Raw genomic sequence first — 24,761 nt, forward strand, 5'->3', positions numbered from 1 at the left:
TGAACATGCAGATGTGTTTAATGACCATGAAATAAAATGTCTATATGGTTGCTAACTAAGAGGGACAGGTTGTTGTTGTTATAAAGACACACTTTGTGTTCATGTTGAAACAGTTTTGCTGAGCTCTAATGAGGGATTCATTGTTGTCTTCCCTGTGATGGAGTGGGCAAGCTTAACTGAAAAGAGATTATGTCATATCCCCACACACCAATCACAGTTCAATCAAAATCTGAGGACACGTGACTGTTGTGATGTTTACTTACGTCACCTATCCCTCAGACAAACCACACCCACACAGTTGCAATGAGGCTATTTCAAATGTTTTGTTTGTTATTGTTTTAATAAGCAATAATGATGTATACTTAAAAGATAAACATTAGGTCATCAATAATTCATAAATTAGTTAAAAGGCTGAAAAGATTGTTTTTATGTCTTCAAGTGGTTTGTTCAGGTCTACCTCAGGAACATGTGACATCAGTGTTAAGTGTCTGTACAAGTGCAACCAAGCACATCTCTAACCACACCCAGTTTAATGAACACAAGTGAAAACAAAGTTCCCACCAAAGAGGACTGAAACACTGCTTTCAACCTACTGTTGAGTTAGTCTTTCAAAACATTAGATACTATTACTTCAGATTTGAAAACAGCTGTTTGTATGCGTGTGTGTGTTTTCCTTCTGACCACGAGGTGGTTGTCGGTGGAAAAGGCGACAGGCAACATGTTCTGATGCTGACACTGTCAGTTTAAAGATAAATAAGTTGGCATAGCTACTGAGGCTTTATCAGTCTACTTCATGAATATGCACAGAAAGGAGAAGGGAAAAAAGGGAGCTAAAGTTTCTGCAGAGATCTGAGTTCATTCAGGGGTTAAACTGAACACAAACACAGAGGCACACACCCACACTCAGTTCAGTGGCTAGAGGTGAAATTTCACACCTGACATATCACCATTTCTCGTAGAATTTGAGTGAAACGAACAGTCAGAGTCTCGTTTGATTGAACAAGCAAAGCAATTTATTTACAAACATACACAGGTCAAAATTGTCGCCCATGAGTCTTCCCTCGCCGAGTATTTAGTGTGCATCTAAACGCAAAATCTTTGGGCTTCAAACATAAAAAAGCTCAGGATGTTTTCTCCTTTAATCAGCTTTATCGATGCTTTTTCACATTTCAATTCTTTTAATTCTTCAAGCAGAATTTAATCTCTCATTTATTCATTTTATATTTAGTGCCCTTTCAATACTCTGGAATTGTGTGAGACAAGTTTTAAAGTAACACAATGAGAAATCAAGTAGAGCTACATGCCAAATAAAAGGAATAATACTTTTGAGATCGGTCACATTGGTTAGTTTGTTGATTTTCTCAGTTTTATTCTTTCTAAAAATATCTTTGATTGCAAATCAACAACTGCTGATTCAAGCTCTATGCAAATATTTGATCTGCTATTGATCCCTGTTGGAATCTCGTTGAGGATTTCCTCCTCTTTCAAGAGATCAGAGGTCAAGTCAGCTAAAGTGCAGCTTGCAGGGATTCTTGCTGGAGGACACTTCAGCTTCAGCGCCCTTCAACCAGTCTGATGCTGATCCCGCTCATTGCTTAATGGCATTTTTGCACTTATAAACACCTCATCAGGGCTGCCTTCCTGACCTCGTTTAGCACTGTAAATGTGCTAGCAATACACTCTAACATAGAGCACAGGAAATTTGACACTGATAAAAAGTAGATCTGGTCTCAGTTAGTCCATAGCAAGCGATTGAATGGTAGAAAATGAATGGAATACTTCAATGAAAATAGAAAGTCCCATCTGGTCTGCAAGTACCTTTGTACCTGTGTGTACAAATGATCGTCACTATTCATGCAGATAGTCGTGGCTAGAAAACTGTGAACAAAGCATAAGAGAGAAAACAATTCAAAAGGTCCATTCAAATGAATTGAGTGTGGTGTTCATGAACACAGCTTATTTTTCAGGGTTAGTTCCAAAGCTCAGAAAAAGTCTTAGAAAATGTTCCCCCTTTGTTTCACAATACTCAAAAAGTGCACTTTTTAAGACGATGACTTCAGGAAATGTGAGTCACTCTGAGGAATCGAAGTCCAGCCAAAAAAACAGCCACTTAAAAGGCTTCTGTTTGAATTTTACAGCGGCCAAGAGGCAACCAATCAATCCAAAGCTTACAAGAAGATTAATGGAAAGCGATGATAAAAAAAATGGTACAATCATTGGTTCCTTTAGCTGAAAAAGTCCATCATCAGATTCAAAGTTCTCTTAATCAACAAGAGAGGTGAAAAATATAAAGATGAAGACACGTAGAAACATGCAAACAAGAAAAACAATTTGTTTGCAGACGATACAACCCTTTCTTTTAGTAGTCCGTGTAGTGGTGATGAATGTAGAAGTCAAACAATGGAAAAAAGTTTTGGATACGTGGGTCCCTTTGGCTGATTTCAGGTCTCTGAGAGGGAGGAAAGTGTTTATAAGCCTGCGGTACCTTAGATCTGTCAGAGGGGAATGGAGAGAAACGTGGGGGAATGGAGACCATGGGGAGTGGAGGATCAGGAGAAGAACCTGGTGGTCTTCCTCCTGATGGGTCACTAATGCTAGGAGGTTTGCACCAGGCGTCTGTAATGGGGCATGATCTCGTGCTCAGGCAGGTGCAGGTTGAACTCTAACGCCACCAGGACTGGGAACTCGAAGGCGATCAGCTCTCTGCGGTTCACTCTGAATCTCTCCTCCAGTTTCTGAATGATAAAAAAATATGGTTAAGATGCTGCATTGGATGGATGCTTGAGGCAATCATTGTACTTTCAAGCTAATGACAAAACGCTAGTGCAGTTGAACGTTCAAATTTGACATGGAAAAACTGATATGAGTATCTTTTAAAGGGTCACTCTACACCTAAAAAACAGCGTACTTTCATAAAAGACCAGAAAGCCAGTAAAAGAGGTTTATAATGTCTCTGTGACTCCACAGAGAAGAGAGACTCTTTCAGCTGCATTATGGAGATTAGGAACCAGAGAGTTTGAGACCCCTTTTAGAAACTGCTCTTAAACTGGTGCACCTTTGAGACCGAAGAGTAAAGAGCAACTTGATTTACCCTTAAAAAATGTGGACATTTTATTCTGACCTCCTGTGGTTCTCACCGTGCTGCAGACCTCACTGCAATACCTAAGTACTGCTTTTCAATTCAGCTTGAAACTACTCTTTAAATGTGTCACACTGGAAACAAAATTCAGGAAAGCATAGCACAAATTTGCAGATTTCCTCTTTAAAGGTCAGGATCATTCGGCTATAATGATGATGGTAGAGTATACCGGAGAATACAAGTTCCAGACTCTGTGGGTTGACTAGCAACACCAGCTGTTGTTTATGTGTAAATACTAGATCTGACACTAAATATCAGCTTCTAGTGTAATCAACGGTTATGTCAGCATGTTACTTTTCTCTGACTGTCACTAACACTCTCTATTTATCCATTTTCCATATCATTGGACCTCTTTTAGAAACCATTCAGAGGAAGATAGTTCTTAAAAAACACCTATTTACATTTTCAAGACAATTCTGATATTCACAAAAGTTTTCTTATCTGGGATTTTTTCTCAGGTGGTGTTGTTTAGTATCTGTGTGGTGTCTTGTTTAATGTACATTTTGTATTTTTCACATTTATGATTGATGTACATTCATCTACAGTTCAGGTGTAGTAGTGCTACACTCTTTTATTATAATAACAATAATACAAAGAAATAAAAGACAATTGAGAGCATACTTGTGTACCTTTGAGTACTGATGTCAAATTGTTGGTTAGTATGTTTTCCTTAATTCTACATCAGTTTATAATTGAATTACATATATAAAGACATGATTTAAATAATGTTAACTTTCATTTCAGATATGCAATGGTTGCTGAAAACAAAAAAAATCTACATTTTAAATATTAAATTAAGCACATAGGGAACAATTTTTAAACTTATGTTGAAAGAGAACACTTTTCCCACAGTAACTATAACCTGATTTCACACATGGGTAATTAAATGACATGTGATCTGTCACATGCTTCGTTATTTTACAGCAACAGCTTCTGGAAAACAATGTACAGTCAGAAGATAGGTGTCCTAGAAAATAAGTAACATGGTTAGTCTCTCTACACGTCACATCGCCCAATGAATCTGGCTGTAATTTAGATTTTAAATCCACTACTGATGCTGATAAATACATTATAAAAGCTCATTTTTTGTTCTCTTCCTACAGCTCTATGTCTATTTAAAAAGTAGTACACTTTGTCTTACATTTAGATCCCAGTGTGTGCAATGGTTTAAGGATTTTACTTTGACCATTCAGGACTTCTCTGTACTCCTCTCTTTGATCCTCTGCGACTGTGCACATGGAGCTGCAGTCTCATGCCCTTTTATGGGCATTGGAGGGGCGTTTACCTCTATGGCGCCAGTGTTTCTCATCTACTTCAAATTACTTTCAAGAGGTGGTCCTGATGACCTCCATGTCTTTTTCTTAACACCTGGAAGATAAGTCAGCACAATTTTAAGTTTGATTTGGGACACCAGTCATTTGAAGGTTCAGTCTACCCAAAAATGTCCTACTTTATGTGGACAGTTTTCCCTATGTGTGATTTGTTGTGAACCGACCATTAAAAATAGGATGATATAAAGACACAGGTCAACATGAAAGTATAACGGGACAAGTTGTAATTTGAAAAGTGTGAACCAGTAAACTTACATCTATCAGGAGCTTGACCTCATGTTTTTTAAGATCACCACCAATCTTTGCCGCAAGAAGGACACACGCTCCAGTGCAGAGTTTACGGTTCTGCTTGTTTAGTTTGCCTTGAAGAACAAGTTTCTCGAAATACACGAAAGCCATGGCCACCGTGGGTTCCTCGTACCCACATTCATCCTGGGCCAACTTTCTTATCTCCCTTTTCAAGCTGCAGAGGTGTGAAGAAGGAGAGAATAAGGAAGGAAAACAGAGAACAGGGAAGTTAAGAAAGACATTTTTTTGTTTAGAAAACCTGCTTAAAGTAGAGCTACCAAGGCAGTTGTGTTGACCCATTTTACATTTTGCAATGTAACGACTTTGTTAAAGCACATGTAACAAGTGGACCCTGTATTTTCCTGAATATCAGTTCATTTCATTTTTACACTGATATGTTATCAAACCTGCCAAACACAAGGGTTCCTCTATCTAGAATGGCCATTACTATTCATTGTTGAAGTGTTACTCCCTTACTTCAATACAAGTTTTCATTGTGTTAATACATAATGAAAACCTCTTTCTTTGTAATGGTCAGGTTGACTATTTGGACACTAATGTTTTTGCCTCTGTTTAGAATGCTCATGGAAACAAATGTTGAGTCTGCTTATCACCAGGCTTTGTTTAATACTAGAGTAGTTCCTGATGGGTCGTACCCCCTGACAATGGTGATTCCTTCTCAACAGCAAACGTCTCCACAGGGACATCCTGATCGTACACATTACATGAAACAAATCAAAGAAAGGAGTATTGCGCATTTCACCTCTGTCTGTTGACACTGTGGCGTAATGTAAGTTTCTGTTGCCGTTCTAAAATGATCAGAGTTTTGTCTGTCGGGATTCCAACGGGCATAACTACCTGCTCACTATAAAATTCTTTACTTCTTCACTAGCTCACCATTATTTTAATAACCAATACAAGATCGAAGACTGAATAGAAATTAATCTGCAGAAAGGAGTTCTGGTATATTACACCTCCGCCTGTTGACACTGTGGCAAAAACATTAGTGTCCGTTAGCATTCTAAGACATTATGGGAAGGGGGCTATCTCACCCTGCCGGTACTCTAATCTGCTCACTATACATTATCCCTTAAATAATGACTGTTATCAATCTAAAATTCATCTAGAATTTTAAATGTTAAAACCAACACTGTGTACATTTCTATGCGTTTTACCTCCTGATCTTGCTGAGTGTGAGCCGTATGTGGGGGAACTTCTCCTTGAAGGTTTCATTCATGTCCTTCTTGAGGTCGGAGGGTTTCACGTATTCAATGACCGTCGTCTGAAATGAAAACCAGAAGCGGTGTCACAGTGAGCACACTTTCAGCACTGAAGCAGGTGACCGGATCCTCGCACACTAGTGTTGGATACCACCGTCTCACAATGAGGCTTTACAGAGATCTGCTGTTACACACAAACACAACACTTAAAGGATAAGTTGAGTAGTATTCTATATTTCTCTTATTGTCAAAAAAATCCCATGACAAGGCCAGAGGCAACAATAGACTGATCCTACTAACACACATCCTGCTGTGTGTATCCACAAACACAGAGCACCATTGTTGTCCAAATATGACAGCACAGTCATATTTAGTGTGAGTCACACTGTTGCTCTGGCTGACATGCTCCTTCATTACAATAAACATGAGCTTGGTGGTTTATTTTCAGTCAGTCCCACACACACCATCCTGCTGCTGTTATTACTTTCTTGCACACAGAATGTGGATCATTCCTCTGCAGAAAACAGTCTCCAACAAATTCATCATTTACTCCTGTTTGCTGTCTCAGCTGTTCCAGTACATTTCTTGGCCAAAAGACAGAGTATGGATCTTAAAAGAACACTCAGATGAATAAACCCAATGTTGGCTTTGTTTGTATCACTCATTATTATTGCCTGTCATGTTCTGTAAACATAGGGGATACAAACATACTGGCTTGCTAACTGAGCTTTCTATTCCTTCATCAGGCATGTATTAAACAGCCTTTGGAGCCTGTTCTAACATGCCGTGAGTACCATGACAGTGAATCACGTTAAGATGGTTTAATGAGCTGCTGAGAGTTTGGGCTCTGAAGAAGATCTCTGAAGTGCATTTCAAGTATTTTGTGCAATCCATAATTTGTTAAAGCTGTTCTGCAGAGACAGAACAATCTTTACTGCTGGATATGAGAGAATCATTCTAACTTTCTTAAACACACATCTTTCTTATTATTAATAAAAACAAGCTTATTCCCCACAGCTGGCATTTCTCCACCTACACGTTATTATATATGAAGGTTTGGAAAATACTGTCTGAAAACGATGCAATGATAAAAAAAATATATAAATTTTATGAACACACAATACAGTTTACAGAACAACTTCCTGGTTGAACTTTGACCTCCTGTAATAGTATCTGTGCATACAGGGTTGTAACCATCATCTTGTAACTGCTTCATTTCTTCTTTACATCACCCACACCCCAATTCAACCATTGGAGTGCAACTGCAAACCAACCTAACTCTGGTGAATGTCTAATTTAGCCAAGTGGTTAAATCACACACCCCATATACAGAGTCTATAATCCTCAAAGTGGGCAGTGCAGATTTGATCCCAACCTGCAAGCCTTTACCACACGTCACTCCAGACTCTCTCTCAAAGTTTCCTATACTGACCTATCCTCTCAATAAAGGCTTCAAAGCTCAAAAATAAAAAGTTGAAATGATAAAATGTTAATCTAACAGGTGTAGGCTTGTTTAAAATCTGAATCTATGTCTGTTCATGTTTCCTTTCCGTGACCAAAGGTGAAGCTCACCATGAGCTCTAGAAATTACTAATCGCTTTTCTACACCTTATTGCTTTTTATTTTTTATTTTGAGATTTAATAATCAGTTTAAAAAAAAACATCTGCAGACTGATCATCAGTAAACTACATCAGCAGTGGCGACTTCAGCGTAGTGAATGGAGATTTCCAAGCTGAAATAATGATCCGAGATGTACAGGAATACAAACAAAACTGAAGAAGAGCCCACTGAGCAGTAATTGTTAACAGGGGACACACTATTTAGTGGTGCCTGAGGATATTAACTCTTGACATGCATGTAAAGTACTGTGGGCCCTGCATATAGTGTAGAAAAAGGCATCAACAATAAACAACATGTTACTGATTATGACCAGTGTAAGGAAACACATGCTTAACACTGGTCAGAATGTCGCCACATAAACTATTATCACATGTTTTTTGAGTGTGAGAATCCTATTGGCTAATGAACAAGCTACCCTTTTCAAGGAAATGAATTATAAATAAATTGAGCTTTACTTTCTTTTTTAAAACAAAGGTTTCCTCATCGGCCTTCACAAGCATAAAAGCTGATTTTATCCCCAGGTTGAAATTGAAAGTTCACTCAGAGAGTCATGTCCTCAAAACAGCCTGTATTCAACCAGTAAAATGCTGAGAATTTACTGGTTCCATTCCTTTAGTAAACACAATTGCCATTGTTGTGAGATGCAGGGTTTTGTAATTGGAGGAAGAGGAAAAAAAAGCACATAGCTTGGCCTTGACTGAACAGATCAACTCTGTCAGTCCCTGTTGTGTATTCTGCCAGTCTGTGTAACAAAAACAGAGCCCAGGAAAGAATGAGGTGGGAGTCTACTCCCGTTTGTTTTTCTTTTTGCAACCACGATAAAACATCCGTTCTTTTCCGGAAAACTGTGAGAGTCACTCGTGCAGAGACAGAAGCACCACTGTTGCTGAGTTTAATAGCTCATGTCCACTACACTGTGATAAAAGTATCTGTATTCACTCCGAAGGTGGGAGAGATTCTCAGCCTGTGACCTTGCTGATTAAAAAAGTCTACAACACGGTGCTGGCTTCTTTTCAATAAGAGCTGATAAATCTCATGAGGATTTTTTGTCTGTTGAGACAATGTGTTATTGTCCTTGGTTTTAGTGGGAAAAATAAACACCAAAAAATCTCAGCAATGACCAAAATAAACACTGAAATAGAAACAGTGACATATCGGAGGACAATTTAACAAAACATGTCAAAACAGAGGAGCTTCAGCAAATCAAACAAAGCACAACTTTGGACAAGGTCACACTTGATGTTTTTAGTGTTGTGGTTGTTTTTAGTGGCGGTGTTGTATTAGAAGCAGCTTGTTTACTTTCTCACCATGTACGAAGGGAAGATAAGGACTCTCTTGTGTTTCCCACAAGGCCACTGTGGGTCATCCAGCAGATTTGGGTCGTACTCCCTGAAGTCCCCCAAATCATTCCCTGAACAAGCACAACAACAACAACAACAACAACTTGAAGAAGTGGAGCCAAAAGTTAACATTTTCAATGTATCATTTCTAATTACAATATAGTGGTAATACGTAATGAAAAAAAAGCTACGAGTGACGAATACAAAAGCATGTGACTGACCTGTGTCAATGCTGCTCTGGTTGCTGTTGGCTCGGCCCAAGCTGAGGCTTCTATGGCTGGCGTTACGAGACTGAGAGAAAGACGAGGTGGAATCGATGGTGTTTCTTCGACCACCCAGCACATTAGTGGGATAAAGGAACTGGGTGTAGGACACAGTCTGAGAACACAGATTTCAGTAATTAGAATTTAGAACATGACCTTTTAATTATTTTACAAAGTTAAAAAAGTTTGCTCTTACACATTTTACCAGTTCAACCTGCTGGATTATCGGCTACTTTAAAAGCAATAAACAGGAAAGTGCGAGCGCCTCAGCTTACATTAACTACAGCGAATGTTATTGGTGTCTCAGTAAATTATTCCTATAAGCCAAAATACATACTAACAGGACCTGGATCTGACTAGCTCTAATCGAATGTAATCATCAATAATGTGGTAATTATACCTGGTTTCCAGCTGCAGCATGTAAAACTGCTCTTTGAATAGAGGCCAATTGCCTGGATCAACTATGACAAAAAATCTGTGTTGATTAGTCTGAATCACCTGCTCAAAACTACTTAAAAATACAAAATTATGCCCCCTTTATTTCCTTTTCATCTAAACTGAAGTGCACCTTTTGAAATCCAGAATTTAGTCATAAAAGCGAAATGAAGAGGCAGCCTAGTTCGTCAACATTAGCTTCTGTCACCGCTAGCAGAGAACAAGCTAGCTTGATTATCCTTGAAACTACAGGTAAGAGCGTATAACTGGAGCCAAGCAAATGTTGTTACATTTAACAAAACAGAGCATGCATACGTTTGAGTAAGACCTTAATGAATAAGAAGATAAAGCTGAAAAAATATTGAACCATCTTTTAAGGAAAGTTGTTCGGGATGTAGCCCACAGACCGCTAGCTACTGATGTAAATTTTCAAAACAAACAATAGCAAATTACATACAGTGGTGAATGAGTTATAAAGAAGCTTAGGGTGTTTGGTTGAGCTCACTTGAAAGATTTTCAGATTGTATTTGTCTCTTACACATTTTTACATTTGCTCTGGTGTTCATAAACATCTTGTGCATTACATGTCAAAGTGATTCAGGTTTGCTTTCACAGGATTTGTATTATAATCTTCCTAATTGGTCCCATGCTAAGTGGTAGCCTTGAAATAGTGTTTTTTTTCATGTGCGATCTTTATTTGATTCAAAGAGCCCTCCCTACAATGAATCAAATCAAGAAGTGTAAACATACCACTGATTTTACTTTGATAGTGATGCCTATACAATGAGGATATTCCCCCTCCAGATATGACACCTCTGCTGATTCCTCACCTTTCCATCAGCTCCCAGCTCCACTCCCTCCAGCCCAATCACCATCTCCTTGGCACTAACACCTCCTGAAGGGTGCCGCTGACGCCCTCCTTCCAGCTTCACATCCCTGATGAGCAGAATATCTTTAGAGCTTTCATTGCACAAACCAATTCTAAAGCTTCTTTTATCTCCCTTTTCCTCAACATCTTACTGAGGCCTGTTCAAGCTCACCCCATGATCTCCACAACACAAACGGTATCCTGTGGCCCTGTATCGATCTGCACTTACCAGCTGCCCTAGTTTCTTTAATCGTCTCGTCTTTTGGTGCATGTTTGGGCAATCAGAAATAAAGAGCACCCCTGGGAGGAAGAATGGTTGAGAGCATAGTTTTCTTCTTGTAGGCAAGTCTCTTTGGACTCAGCTGCTGCCTCACCAGAGCCTGACATTTCGTACTACTGTGGGAGATTTTCAGGGGGTCAAATACTGAAGTAGAAAACATACAACTGGAGATTAAAGTGTGTCAGCGGAGCAAACAGTGGCAGGTCCTCAACTGGATGGAATTTGTATCGAACATATATTTTTGTATTTAATTCTGGCTGCTAGGAAAGGGATTTGGGCAATTGCATGCAAAATAAGGTCCTGTATGCACATTGAGCCAGATTTAATTGGCATGTCAAATGTGTTCATCAAAGCAGAAAACTTAATTGGAAAATATGCTAATTAAAAATTAAAATTGCTTTCTGCTTTAGTTTAACTTTTTTGAGTACTACAGGTCACTTCTAGCAGAGGGTAATGAGTGTGTGCACTGACAAGAAAGATTACATGCTTGCAGTCCACATCATTCATACTCTGCCATTATAAATAACTGGGCCCAAAAAGGTAATGGCTTGTTAAAAACTCTAATTAATTCCAACAATGTTAGATGAGTGATCAAATGAATGCTGGAAGATTTAAAAGTAAGGTAAAAAAAAAGCAGAGTTAAATATCTCTTGGACTTGCTTTCATTGAAGCAGGAGTACAAAAACAGCCAAATATTGGCATGTGTTGGGGTAATAAGAAATACAGCCGTACTTTAGCTTACATTGTAGTGAAATTTTGGAGCGAATTGGCAGCTGCAGACATTAAATCATGACACGGTCCTGTTTTTCTTATGCTCCCTTGTCTGCCCTTTTCTGCCTTGCTCTCTGTTTCAAGCAGTGCTCAGATAAATCGGAGAGATGACACAGTGGACCCTCACATGACTCTCCCAGTGTTTTGATGACATGTGGGGCAAATCTGTTATAATGAAAACAGTGTTATCTGGCAGACAAGGCACACCAGGACACAATGTTGACAGATGCATCACGGACATGGAGACCCCCAGGCAGCAGACGTCTTAAAAAATAGTAGAGATCAAAGTAAGAAAGGGAGGAAACATAATACACAGAAAGCTTTCTAGGGAGAGAGCTTTTCTATGAAGCCATCCAGAAAATAAATTGTTGTGCTTCGGTCTGCTGAGAGTAAAGAGAAATTAAAGAAAATCAAAAGAAAAGCAGACATTACTGAACATGCATGAATAAGAACCAATGGCTTGAAAGATCTGTACGTTATAAGTGTTATAATTTATTAAAAGTTCTTATGGTGCCCTGCAAAATGTTTCTAAATCTAGCATATGACAAGCTTAGAATAAAAATGACTATGACTACAAGAATCTGAACCCCTACTGGCTGATTTACTACCAAATACTTTACAGCTCACATAAACTGTTTAGGGTTTGGTTCACTGGCTTGTAATAACATTCCCCAACAGCCTGGCCCAAGCTTCAGCCAGTAAACTAAACTCACTAAATTATACTTTATTAATCCCTGTGAGGGGAATCTGACCTCTATATTTGAACCATCTAAAGTTTTACAATAAAAGTCAACCTTAACTTCACTCTAGTGCCAGGAGCATTGCCTAGCATGCATGTCATTTCAGGTCAGTAGCTGAAGTATACTGAATAAGGAAACCCATGCCAATAGGGGTAGAGCATGACAAGGAGAAAGTTAACGCTGGCCAAGGTTGAATCAAGGACTATCTGGCAGTTATGATCGATGCCCCAAACACAGTTACACTGATGAAACTTTAATCTGTTTTATTCATGTTTTCACATTTAGAAAAATAAATCACTCCTGTTTGTCTTCTTGGCCCTCTACAGCTAGATTAAAACAGACATACCACTTGTGTCGTGAAAATACAAAGCTGGAGCAGATAGCCTGTTAGCTTAGCCTAGCATGAAGACTCGAGCTCTGCTTAAATAGCTAACTTTTAATATTTTATCATTGTTTAGTCTGCCGTGCTGTGCAAATAAAAGGAAGTGTTAAAACATCTGAACTTGTTTTAACACATTTCATCTGAAGGGTTATTTACTTTTAGACAGGGGGAATAGCTTCTTTGCTATAACTAGAAGAAAAGTCACTGCCTCCCTCCATAAAGTCCTTCCTTGCTTACAACTTCATATCTGTTAAACTGAAAGTTGTTTAGGATTTTTACTTCTTTGTAATTCTTTTTTTGCATTCTTTGTTCGCTAGCTTGCTTTTTATCCCTGCTGCCTTGTTCTGCTAGCTAAGCCAGCCGTCACTTGGCTGTAGTTTCATATTCAACAGAAAAATACAAGAGTGGTATAAATCGTTATATTTAAAACTTTGCACCTAATTGTTTTCACAATGTCACCTTAATGCGTAACCTAACTTTAAATGTAACTATTTACAGTAGTAACTATAAACTCCTGTAAGGAGATTTGTTAAGACCAAGCATGGCTGCTATGCAAAATCTGGCCACTTTTGCTAATGGGGCTAATGAGTTGAAGTGTGGAGACAGATAGTGGAAAAAAGAGGGAGAGAAAAAACATTCAATCAGCTGTGACAGCCCAGCCTAAATAAAATGTTATTTTGCAATAACAGTATTTGACTGAGCGACTGTAAACTGACAATTAGCAGCAATGATCAGTCGAATGTGCATATTGGATAGCCCTCACGGTTTATTAACCCTTGACCTTTCTCTGATTGGCTGGCTTAGGAAATTTCACAAACGGATTGAGCCTTTTATGCTCTTCAGTAAGCTCCGGTGTGAAGCTTTTCAGTCTCTGCATTGTATTCTCTGGTGTTTATCTGTCCCTTTTCTCATTCACTTCCTCCCAAACACATGGCTTCATGTGACTGGGGGGGTCAGAACCATGGCCGTTACAGAGCTATCATCGTACAAACCAGGAGGGTTACAAAACACTGAGCCATGTGCTGCTTTGAAAACAAGATATCAAATATTGTCTACAGATAAGCCAGAGGTGTTTTCTGTTAAAGCACCACAAGATTTTAACTGAAGCAAGGAGTACAAAAATGGTTAATTACACTGTCATGACTGTAAGCAGTTCATGCAACAGAAACTCCAGTCTGCCAGCATCGCATATAATTAGACAAAAGCAAAACAAGAAAGTTACGAAAGAACTAAAGAGTATTTCTCTAAATCTAAGACGAGCAGGAATCCCAAGAAAGATGGAACTTACATGCTAAACAGCAAAGCTAGCGACAGTTGCAACAGACAAAAACGGGTTGACTTGAACAAAAAGGATGAGAGCCCAAAACCACCAGGCTATTATGGAAAAAGCAACACAGGCAACAAGAATTCAGCTCAGATGTGGTCTTAGTATAAAAAAAGATTGATTCAAAGCCCATTTAAGCTCACATGTAATCAAATTATTTGACAATAGGGTAAAAATGCATCCACCAAAACCAACCCGAAGTGATGTATGCACCAGTCAGAGGACAGTACATCCACAGAAAAAGAAGGGATGAGAAAAAACAAAAGGGAGAGAAGGAGCACAGGCTGGAGGAGGTTACAAAGTTCGGCATGCTGTAGTATACATACCCTGCTTGGCTACAATCTCGATAGGGCAGGACAGAAAATACACTATAGAAGGATCTTCTGCCACTGATAAGGACTATCCTATAAAAACACAAATGGTAAACAAGCTAATCAATATCTATGTGACAAGATCCACATGTTAAAGTTGGAGAGAGTGTGCAGTTAATATGAGAATGAAGAGAATGAGCTGAAACGTCAGAATAAGTGTGTGTGTTGTGTAGTAATGTAAATTATGTAGTCAGTGGTTTGGGGGAAACAATGATGCATTTTTGTATTTTTAAAAACTTGAGTTAAGCTATTTCAAAGTGGGACTGAATGTACGTATATATGTTGTTGTACAGTCTCCAGTGAGAGATGTTTCCCAGTGACCGGATGTCATCAGCACACAGTAGCATTACAGCTTTTAAGTACTACTTTGAACAGCTGCAACACTCATGATGGATCCTTTTCTCCACCAGAATAAATACCAGGACATCATCACAAGAGAGTCATGCGCCTGGATAAGAAGACAAACAAATTCACCTATCTGGTGACTTTATTTAACAAGTGAGGCTCATCTCTAGATGGAACAAAATTAGAGATACTGCACTGACTAAAAACAGAGATCTGCTCCTTTATACTCCTACAACACAGAATAAAGAGAAGCTAAGATTAACAAATATTTCTACCTCTTAAAGTGACAACTAAACTTGATAATATTTCCTTTGTATCTACCACAGCTAGACTTTGAAACACACACAAAGAAGCTGAAGTAATTAAATATCATCACCATCTGATATGCAGATAATAACGAAGGTCTAAAGGTCAGTTTTACTCTAAACACTTCCCAGTTGTCCTTGCCTTGATTTAACATCCATATATCCTTAGGTTCTGCATGCCCAGTAAAACATTAATATTAACATCACTGCACTGGGCCATTTGTTTTTCATAGTCAAGGATTTGTGTGCTGCATACATGCTCATGTGAAATGTGACATCAATATGAATAGATTTGCAGCAGTGAGAGTGAATTTTTAGTGATATTAATGTACTCATATTAAACTCTGTGTGCTCACAATCAATAACATTTCATTCAGAAGTGAGAATGACATGCTGTGAAAGGACCGGGCCTGATTACTACAATGTGGCCTGTAATGTGAGAAACATCCAAACTACAGTGCATTGACTGGGGCAGCCTGCCATTGTACACTCAGGACTTGTATTGACTAAGAGCTGGCCTTGTTTGCCTTCATACCTTCCATTGCGCATATCATGTTGCCTCATGTTCTTTATGAAGTGGATCTTCTTGAAGCTCTTTGGTCGAGGTGAACCCGATAGGGTCCGGCATCTAAAATGTAAAACAAACAGTACGTATTAGCAACTTAAAAAACAGAGACTCTTGCCTTGTGTGATGAAGCACATTAGATGGACTGACACAAGCCCTTTTCATACTGTGAGTTCACAGCAGCACAGAAAGACAGCTTTGATTATCTTGTTTTGGAGCGTTCTGTGAGTGTGTGTGTGTGTGTGTGAGAGAGTGTTATGCGTCCTCCAGGCCTCAAATGATGCACCTCTGCTGCCAGATGAGGAGCTTTTACTGTACTTTGATTGTGCAACTGCTTAATATTGGTGTCCCAATATACATTTTGCTCAGGTGTTGCATAAGCACGAGAGATAAAAACACAGCAGGTGCTTCACATATACACACACTCAAACTTGTAAACACATACAGCCCTCCCTGCTCTGTCAGCTCACAGTGATCACATCTTGCCTCTGTTACTGTCTCTGACGCCCGCACAGCAGTGGGGTAGCTTGGTCCCACTACTGTGAGACATTCATTTAGAAGGCGAGACGTTACAGTGGCGTAAGTATCACGGCTTGAACTAGCAATATGAAAAGGGCTTTAGTGTGGACGCAAAAAAATGTCACAGTCAACCATGTGAATGTGACATTATCTCTGTTCACATCATTACCTTCTAAGAGGAGCGTTTTCCTCAATGTCCTCTAGTGTTTCAAGTGAAGAGCGCTGAGAGATGAGTCGTCGCCTGAAGAGAGAAGTTCGAAGTTAGGAGATGTATAAAGATATTATCGCAACAAACACAGGACGAACTGTCTTTCTGCAAAACAGCTTTTCAAAGGCACATCATAAATCAAAGTCAAGCAGACAGCAAAACCTAAAACAGCTAGAGTGACACTAATAATCCATCCAAAATATCCTTAAAGCTTGCTTCATGCAGTATCATCATGCAGCATCAAAATAGATATTAACTTTTTCTACATGACTCTGCAGATACACGTTGGTCAGAAACGTTCATTACTCAGTACTTGACTTAAGTTAAAGTGTGGTCACTAAAAGCACTGGAACAAGAGGTCAGTGTTCTTACATTATCACCAATCTCTGTGTGTCCTGCAGTTCATTTACAAAAACAAGTCTTGCCTGGCTGAGTTATGACCATCCATCAACACCCCTGTTGAGCCTTTGTGTGGTCAATGATCGCTCCTCGATCTTGTGTAAATCACAGAGACTTTTTCCAGGGATCAGAGCCGCTAAGAGGATAACGATCTGGCTCTGCGAGCACTTTGTGTAACACATTTTGTCACAGATGGCCTTTATTTCACACTTTGGTTGCACGACTCAACAAGCTAAGTCTACTGGACTACTTTCATATGATCCACTGCCAGTTTAAGAAACAAACCCACATGTGATAGCTGAGTGTGCATGAGCTGTTCCAAAATTAGGTTGTAATTGCATGTTTAGCACCACAATAACAGCATAATCCAACTCATTAGTCAGCCTCACAAAGTGGCTGGATTTAGAGTTGAGGAAATGAAAAACGGTGAAAAGGGTTTATCTGTCGTCAAGTTCTTAATAAAATCTACAACTTCTTACTACTAGGAAAGTTTGGACACAAATAAAATGACTGTTCACACTGTGTTTAATCTTTGTAAAACTTTTGTTTTCAGAATGTGCTGTAAAACTGAAGATCAAGCAGCATTCAGACAAGCTGGTGACACTTGACCTGACTGGACCCCTCTTCACTGAGGATTTCAGCCAGAAGGGGAAGCAGAGGAGTGCAACAGAGGAGCATAACAGAGGAGCGTCTGGTTAATGAACAACAGAGCATGAGGACAGATTAACAAAAGATGACTCTGTCCTTGAAGATCTCCCGGGGTTAAAACCAACAAACGCTGAGTGAACACTGTCTAACAGAGGAGACAGATAGAGATGAGTGTTTACACGAGGAGCCAGACTGTTCGAGTGGATGTAACCCGAGGGCCATCACACTAGCTGACCCTCTGCTCTGTATATTATGACCTTAATGATCAAAAAGTGAAGGGGAGGACTCAAACTTTGGTTTCGGAGTGAGGCATCTGGCATCAACACTGACTCTTCTAGTGGGAGTCAAAAGGGTCGTAATGAAAGGGCGCGACCTCAGCCTGAAGGTCAGATGAGTGGGATCATGTGATTTATGGTTTTGCGTCATCATTCTCTCCCCCTGTGACAACCCTGAAAGATGGATTGGATGGATAAGGATCTCAGACTTCGGGTAGTCTGAATAAAGAAGGCTTGTAGTTTTCTATGATGCATCATTTAATTTTTTTTAACTATTTCATGCTTTCAGACCAATCTAGGTAAAGAGGATATTCTTCCAAGGTGCCATTATCCTGTATCTTCACGTATTTAGAGGGAAATGGGATGTTGGCATGGAGTTCAGTCATTAGCTAATGGAAAGTACAAATCTCATATTAGCCTTTTATCTCAAACTGACAAAGATGCAGGGTTTTAATCAAAAGACTTACCATCATTGTATGTAAACAATGAATTAAATGCATAATGTAAAAGGTGTCAGGCACCGTAACTAACCCACTAGAGATTTATCACAAATGGCAGCAGTTATCTTTAGCTACGGAGCTAGTTTAGATTTTGTTTTTAGTTTATGGCCCATAACTTTAGTCTAAATGTAGATTGCAGATGTTTTAGAAACATTGTTAGCATCTAGCTAGTAAGATATACAAAAGATATTTTTCTAAAGAAACGGGTGGAGAACAAAGCAAAGCTAAAAGGAGATGAATCCCCAAGATGACACTTAATCAGTGATTCCCAAACTGGGGGGCAGGACATCTAGTGCGGCCTAGAGTTATGACTGAGGGGTGCAGGGAGGTGCAAGACTAAATGAAAACATACCATTATGAGCTGTTTGCAAAGCACGTTAAATTTTGTGAAAGGACTGCTAGGTAAACAAAAGTCTGATGATGAATCTCAGCCAACAACACAACCATTGAATCAAGAAAAAAAATTATGGGGAGTCATACTGCATCCTCAGCTCCACCTCCTCCAACAGTGGTCTGCCTACTTATTGAAAATTTGGAAGTTGCATGCTGCAGTGTCGCTTTTAAAGGCTTCCTCTGTTTTTGTTTTTTCCTCTTCCTCTGTATTTTTTGCAGAAAATATTCAAGATCATTCTAAATGGATACAGATGATTTTCTACGTCTGCAGGAAATGTGAACATGTAGGTGGAACTGATTGCTAACACTTTTCTTTAGCAGTATAGTGTGTTAGCCATGTGTAAACAGCTTTTAGCACTAGCTCCAAGCTGCCAAAAAAGTTAATGAATGCAGGTTTCTGAATTGAAGATTTGTTTGTTCTTTTTAACAAATTACTCAGCGTTAGTGTGCACATTTAGAGAGTTTCTTTTTGGTGTTATCATTCACTTTGTCTTTACTAGCATGATGCATGGAATTATTGGGGTGAATGGAGCAGAGGATGAAGTCCAGATTTTGTTACCTTGCCTTACTATATGACTGTCATTTTACTACAAAGTTGCACTTTTGCAGACAGGTTTTTGTGGCAGGGTTGCAGGAGAGGTATGCTAAGATGAAGATGGAATTTTGTACTGAAAGTCAAAAAACATTTGGACATACTCTCATTTAAGTTGAACTTTTACAGTAAGATACACACTTATTGTACCATCTTTCACGGTGCAGCGAGGAAAGGATAAATTCTGAAGAATCCACTGACTCTTACATTACAAATAGGCATGAAGGACTAAAATAAGACCAAATCTGACTTTATACTCTACAAAGATTGATACACAGTATTTCCCAACCTACATTTAAGACAATTCATCTCTCATTGGGACCATTTGTGTTTATCCTTTGCTCCTGTTCCCAGAATAAATTGTTATTGTTTCTCAAACACCAATCACTGGTTGGTCGAAGGTTATGTTTCCAGTTCATAAAGACTCAAAATGATCCATGAGGACTTTGATCTTGGTGCTGTAGATGAATAGCAGTAGGACGTGATTATTTTATGCACAAGATGTTTTCCAGGCCTGTAAAGATTCTGGAAAAAATAACAGGCCAGGCCACTCATTTACCTCGGACACAACTCGAACAACTCAGGTTAGAACAGTCAGGTTTTTACCCGGTTTGACATTAACAAGGCTGAGCCAGAAGCTTCAAAGAACGCTCAGAATAAACCAGCTGCATGAGATCAACAAGTATCCCTCAGTATCTCTGACACAGTTCCTGCGATTGTAGCCTCAAGTGATTTTGTTGGAGTATGCTTCATAAATGCAACCGTGTTAAACCTGCATTAAGCCATTTCTTCTGCAAACACAAAGCCATCTTTCTGCAACCAAACATTGCAGAAAAAAAGGTATTGATAATCCTGCCCAGAGGTCCCATGCAGTGGGGCTATAAAACCCAAGAGGACTGTTTAGATATGGAGATTAAACAGTTTCACACGTACACACTGTTGGCAGCGTGCCACAGGACATAGTCTTCCATTTCACCGGAATGGAAATAAATGTAACATGTTGGACTTCTTTACTCCAAAACAGGCCAGGAAAATGGAAATGTGATTATTTAGATTATGTTTTAAAAGCCAGTCTAGCAGTGGTGAAACACGCTGGGAGTACAAATTGGATGTATCTTCCGATTAGGCAAGAAGGAAGATACAGAAACAGAGATAAAGAAGTCATTTGTGCAGTCTAGAAATACTACACACACTGTACATGGCAGTGTTAGCTGCTCAAAGTGAAAAACAGAGCAAGTAACAAGGGGGAAATTTCACCCCAGGGTCCAACTTGAAACCTGCATGAAGTAAAACACGTTTTTCTTATTCTTGTAGTATTTTTTTCCCCAAATCTTGTGGGCTTTACCCGGTGTTCGACAGCTCTGACATTGAGAGACTCAGTGAAAATGAGGCATTCTTATATAATCCTGTGATTATGCCAACCATGACCTCAGCAAGCAACAATCAGGCTCCTAACCAGAAGTATGTGACCCAATCGCACAAAACTCCACAGGACCATTATGATGGCTTGTGCTGCTTGTTTTCCAGCCGCAGCCTCTGCTGCCTGATGCAAAAAAAAGCTTGTAAAGTACACGATTCTGCACTCACAAAAGGTAACAGAAATGTGACTGAAGGAGGATGTGAAAAGATTTAACCTGGGAATGTTTTAGGGGGAAAAATGGAATGGAAATAGCTCTGCACCTTGGGCAGACACAGCCTGGTGGTAATAGCAATGCTATTTTTAAAGTGCAGCGCTTGGCATGCTGATTCATGATGGATGGAGGCCGAGGAGTGAGAGGAAAAGCTGAATAAGAAATCATCCATCACTTTCATGCATTAGATTCTGTTGAGGAGATGGTCTTGAGCAGTTTTGGCCTCAGACTCTTTTCTGGCGGCACATCAGAGGCTCAGCGACTTCCTGAATGGGAGCAGCACTGAGGGCCAAAAGTCTGAGGGGAGAGTGTGTCTCTGATGCCCCTGGGAGAGGAAGTGGAGGACAGAAAAATACAGAGCCCAGAGCCAGGCTGCTTCTGAGAAAGCCTGGGCATCCTGCCTCTCCCAGCCAGGGACCTCTGTACACGTTTCCACCAGCTGCCCTCAGAAAACAAACCCGGCACTGTGCACAGTGCTCGCCTGTCTGTGCACTGCTGGAATATGGCCACACTCCATCAACAGGTTGCTTACTTTTCTACATTAGAATTAATTTTGCATGGATGCACTCCAAGCACATTCCAAAAGCAGGGAACAGTCAAGGTTTAACAACTTCATGATGGGTCAAACGACTGAGGGAAAGAATGTAGCAATTACATGCCAGACATGTTACACCGTGGCAGAGCTAGGTACTGACATGAAGAGCTTAATTGGCAAAAACTGAAATGAGTTCACAACACCAAGTATCGAAGAATGACAAGAAGATTAGTAATTATTTCAGGGACTGTTTTCAGCATGCATGTCATGAATAAATCAGAATTCAGGCACATTTCTGAGATTTTAGAACACAACTTTGCCGAAAAATAATTTCAGTTAAAGTACCCAAATGCCTGCGTGTGAAATATTGAATACAATAAATATTCACACACAAATTCCCCCTGCTATTATTCACAACCACCATATACACCTGTTTGAACCACACAATTTTCATTTCAGGACCAGTAGTGAATTCTTGATCTTTAAAACAGGAGAATAAAAGAGCAGCATTCCACAAGTATCTCCATTCCAACAGCTGTTTTTGTTTATTTTTTAAGCACTTTTAAGCTCCTGTGAGGACTTTCTAACTGGTTATAAAACAGACTGTAGTTAAGGTTGATTCCTCTTTATGGCTTATAAAAGCACACAAGACCATTGGCAATTTCCCCACAATTTCTATATTGTTATCTTTGCTGCCTGCAAGAGGGTGATGTCAGATGAGGACATTTAAAGCATGTAAAGAAAAACATCTTTTAACTTATTTCCTCAGCAAACATTTATAATGACTGATTTATTTGACAGTTAAAGAACGTTGAGATTTTTTGCTAGAAAACATGATTTACATGTAAACAGGTCAAAATAAGCTTATTGCAGGTATAACTTTGCCAACAGGGGACATTAACAGAAAGTTCCTAACAGGAGCTTTAAGGACTTAAAGGTGCAGAAAAGCAATTTATGGACCTTCTAGTGAAAGTGTTCTGTCACCTGCTGTTTCTGAAGTCAAAAAGGAACTACCAAGACAAGAGTGTCCAAAAAGTGCTCAGGAAAATTGCTATTTTAACTTCTCCAATTTCATCACAGCTGGGAAGACGCCATCTGTTTAGTATAATCAACTGATGTGATTGATAACTTCTGAACAGCTGCTTTAATGTCTCTGTTGTTTTGTTCATCCTCTGTGCAGACTTTATTAATCATCTATGCAGAGTTACATAACTTCTGTAATGGCTCAATTTCCTTCAAAAAACAACTGATTAAGAGTTTTGGAAGTGGTTACTTTGGCAGTGCAATTTCCATGAATTCAGAAAAGGGGAACTAAATGCTCATTGAGTGTTGCAGTATGAAGAAGAGCTTCCTGAGGAGTCTGGCAGAGGCAGCAGAGGGAGGAGAGGATTTGGGGAAGAGAGGAGCTTTGAATGGAAAGCACAGAGAGTGAGAGGGAGGGGGGATTTGACAGCAGGTTCGGACAGTGAGAGGACCATGAGACGAGTGTTACTGACAGCTTTCCTAGTGCGAGGTCATACCCTCCTAACTCCTCCAACGTTTGGACGGAGAGGAGAAAAAAGAGGGCAAATAAAAAGGCATGCACGTAGAGCAAAGAGAGCCTGTTGTATATGTGTATGAAGAGGGGTGTAGAGTTACAGGATGTTTACAGAGGAGGAGGCAGCAGGTGTGAGGCAGGTTTTGGAATGACATTCACTAAAAATAATTTGAAGTGTAGTAAAATCTGACAGAGAACATGAGAGAATGTGAGGGGGGAGGATGAAGAAACAAAAACAGAAACTAATGAGGTGTGCTGCTGAGATCTCTCTCTGGGGGAACTGTGTTACAGCTCCACAGCTGCTGGACCTGCAATCAGACTGGATGTATCTGTCTCTGTGAGTCATGAGGCTACAAACACCTGCATGGAGCAAATACACAAACAGCTGAACTTTATCCTCCCTCTGTGGGTTGTTGCATCCAGGCCGAATTGTTTTGCCAGAAACCAAAAGTACCTTTTAATACAGCTGACTGTAAAAAGAAACAAAAACTGCAAGAACTGTGTGTAGAGTTCATTCATCAAGCGCCATGGTGAATGTGGTTGGAAACAGGAACCAAAAGACTGTACCTGATGAGCGTTTCAAATGAAGTAGTAGTGGGCAGTAAGCATCTTACTGTAATAGCCAAATTGTGAAAAACATTAAGTAACATGCTAATCTACCTGAATTTAACAAGTAAACCCATATCTGGCAGATTTTAGGGGCTAGTTGTGATTCATAATGTAAACAAACTATATAAATCCAGGGTCTTTAAGGGGGATCTTATTGGAGTTGTTAATGCAGGATTCAGAAAACACATGAAACCTTGACAGTTGTCTGCAGTTGTCTACCAAACAGTCACGAGGACAGACTGTTCTTGCATACAGTAGCAGACTTCTCAGTTGTTTTAGTGGAGTTTTGGTTTGCTTGCTGTGATAACATAACAGTGCAGTATAAACTCCTGACTATGTACATCCTGCAGACAAGCTTGCACCTTTGCAACTCTCATGAGCCCAATCACACTGTACACCTGACAGTTAATGAAGATTCACACTGTTACCTTGACCTCTGCAGCTCTATTGCAGAGTTGGCAATCTGTCCACCCTCCAGGCAGTAGTTTTGGGAGCTTTGCCTGGAGTAGTGGGCAGGTAGGATTCCCTGAGTGTATGTCTGCAGTCTCCCTCTCGTCGAGGCTGGTACCGCGGAGAACGGCGAGCTGAACGTCGAGGGCAGAAAAGCGTCTCCCTCTGTGTCCGAACCTGCTGGGGCAGCTGCGGGACCCGTCCCAAAGCTGGCCCGAGTGCTGGCAAGGAGAGCCTGGTTTGCAAAGGCGAGCGCTTGGGCGGCGGTGGTCGCAGCCGCCGCGGCCGCAGCAGCTGCAGCGGCTCCGGCGGCGCCAGCAGCAGCAGCCCCGTACGCCGAGCGCTCCGGAGAAACCAGGCTCTGTCTAGTCCTAGCATCGAGCGAGTTCTCCTCCTCGGTTTGATTGTCTGTGTCGTCTTGCACGGGTCTTCCATCTAGAGAAATGTTGCTGAGAAAAGACAACGCCGCCTGCCTCCTCCTCGGGTCTATGCGTTTCCGCGTATGCTCGATACTGGAGTGCTTGATCTGGAGCGTGGCTGTGGATGTGTTGCTGCTCGTGGCAGCCGCCATGGTCCACTTACAGCGATCCGAGTCCCCGCAGCGGCGATCTTACCTTTCTGACATGAATACTGTGTGAATCGTGCTTGTGTTGGTGAATGGTAGTGGCCTGTCTTTTAAGTACATGCGTTAAACTGGGTGAAAACAGGGAGGTCACGTGTGTGCAGTATTGTGGCAGCACAGGGAAAATTTGGACCAATGAGCTGTCAGGAATACATGTGTGTTTTTTTCACCTTTTCCTGCCTGCTCTTTTTCTGACTGGGTACAACAAAATTACAAAAGTGAGGCTGTATTCTCTCAGACAGACTGACCTTCTAA

General features: G+C 40.1%; 1 protein-coding gene across 4 annotated transcripts; it reads right to left on the reverse strand.

Annotated features, from left to right (window-relative positions):
• Nucleotides 1–990: 990 nt before the first annotated feature.
• Nucleotides 991–24,638, reverse strand: cables1 (Cdk5 and Abl enzyme substrate 1). 4 transcript variants are annotated; one of them, XM_034703199.1, is made up of 10 exons: nt 23,863–24,636; nt 16,277–16,348; nt 15,559–15,651; nt 14,329–14,406; nt 10,468–10,573; nt 9,161–9,317; nt 8,907–9,010; nt 5,934–6,040; nt 4,726–4,933; nt 991–2,735 (listed from the first exon to the last, which is right to left on the reverse strand). In XM_034703199.1, exons 1-10 carry the CDS (start codon nt 24,453–24,455, stop codon nt 2,595–2,597), a joined length of 1,659 nt encoding a protein of 552 aa, XP_034559090.1. In that variant the 5' UTR covers nt 24,456–24,636; the 3' UTR covers nt 991–2,594. The 4 variants fall into 4 exon arrangements, with proteins under 4 accessions (XP_034559090.1, XP_034559091.1, XP_034559092.1 ...); XM_034703200.1 differs by lacking the exon at nt 16,277–16,348 and having other exon boundaries at nt 23,863–24,638; XM_034703201.1 differs by lacking the exon at nt 14,329–14,406 and having other exon boundaries at nt 23,863–24,635.
• Nucleotides 24,639–24,761: the final 123 nt, after the last annotated feature.

This window comes from Notolabrus celidotus, chromosome 15 (assembly GCF_009762535.1).
Source record: "Notolabrus celidotus isolate fNotCel1 chromosome 15, fNotCel1.pri, whole genome shotgun sequence".
NCBI lineage: Eukaryota > Metazoa > Chordata > Actinopteri > Labriformes > Labridae > Notolabrus > Notolabrus celidotus.

What these genes read in the sequence shown, in the direction of transcription:
- cables1 (XM_034703199.1), bottom strand. Translation starts at nt 24,455, where the DNA reads ATGGCGGCTGCCACGAGCAGCAACACATCCACAGCCACGCTCCAGATC. An exon ending in ATAGAGCTGCAGAGGTCAAG is followed by an intron (nt 16,349 to 23,862) that starts GTAACAGTGTGA and finishes TTCTCTCTTCAG; the next exon opens with GCGACGACTCATCTCTCAGC. An exon ending in CCAGAGCAGCATTGACACAG is followed by an intron (nt 9,011 to 9,160) that starts GTCAGTCACATG and finishes GTGCTTGTTCAG; the next exon opens with GGAATGATTTGGGGGACTTC.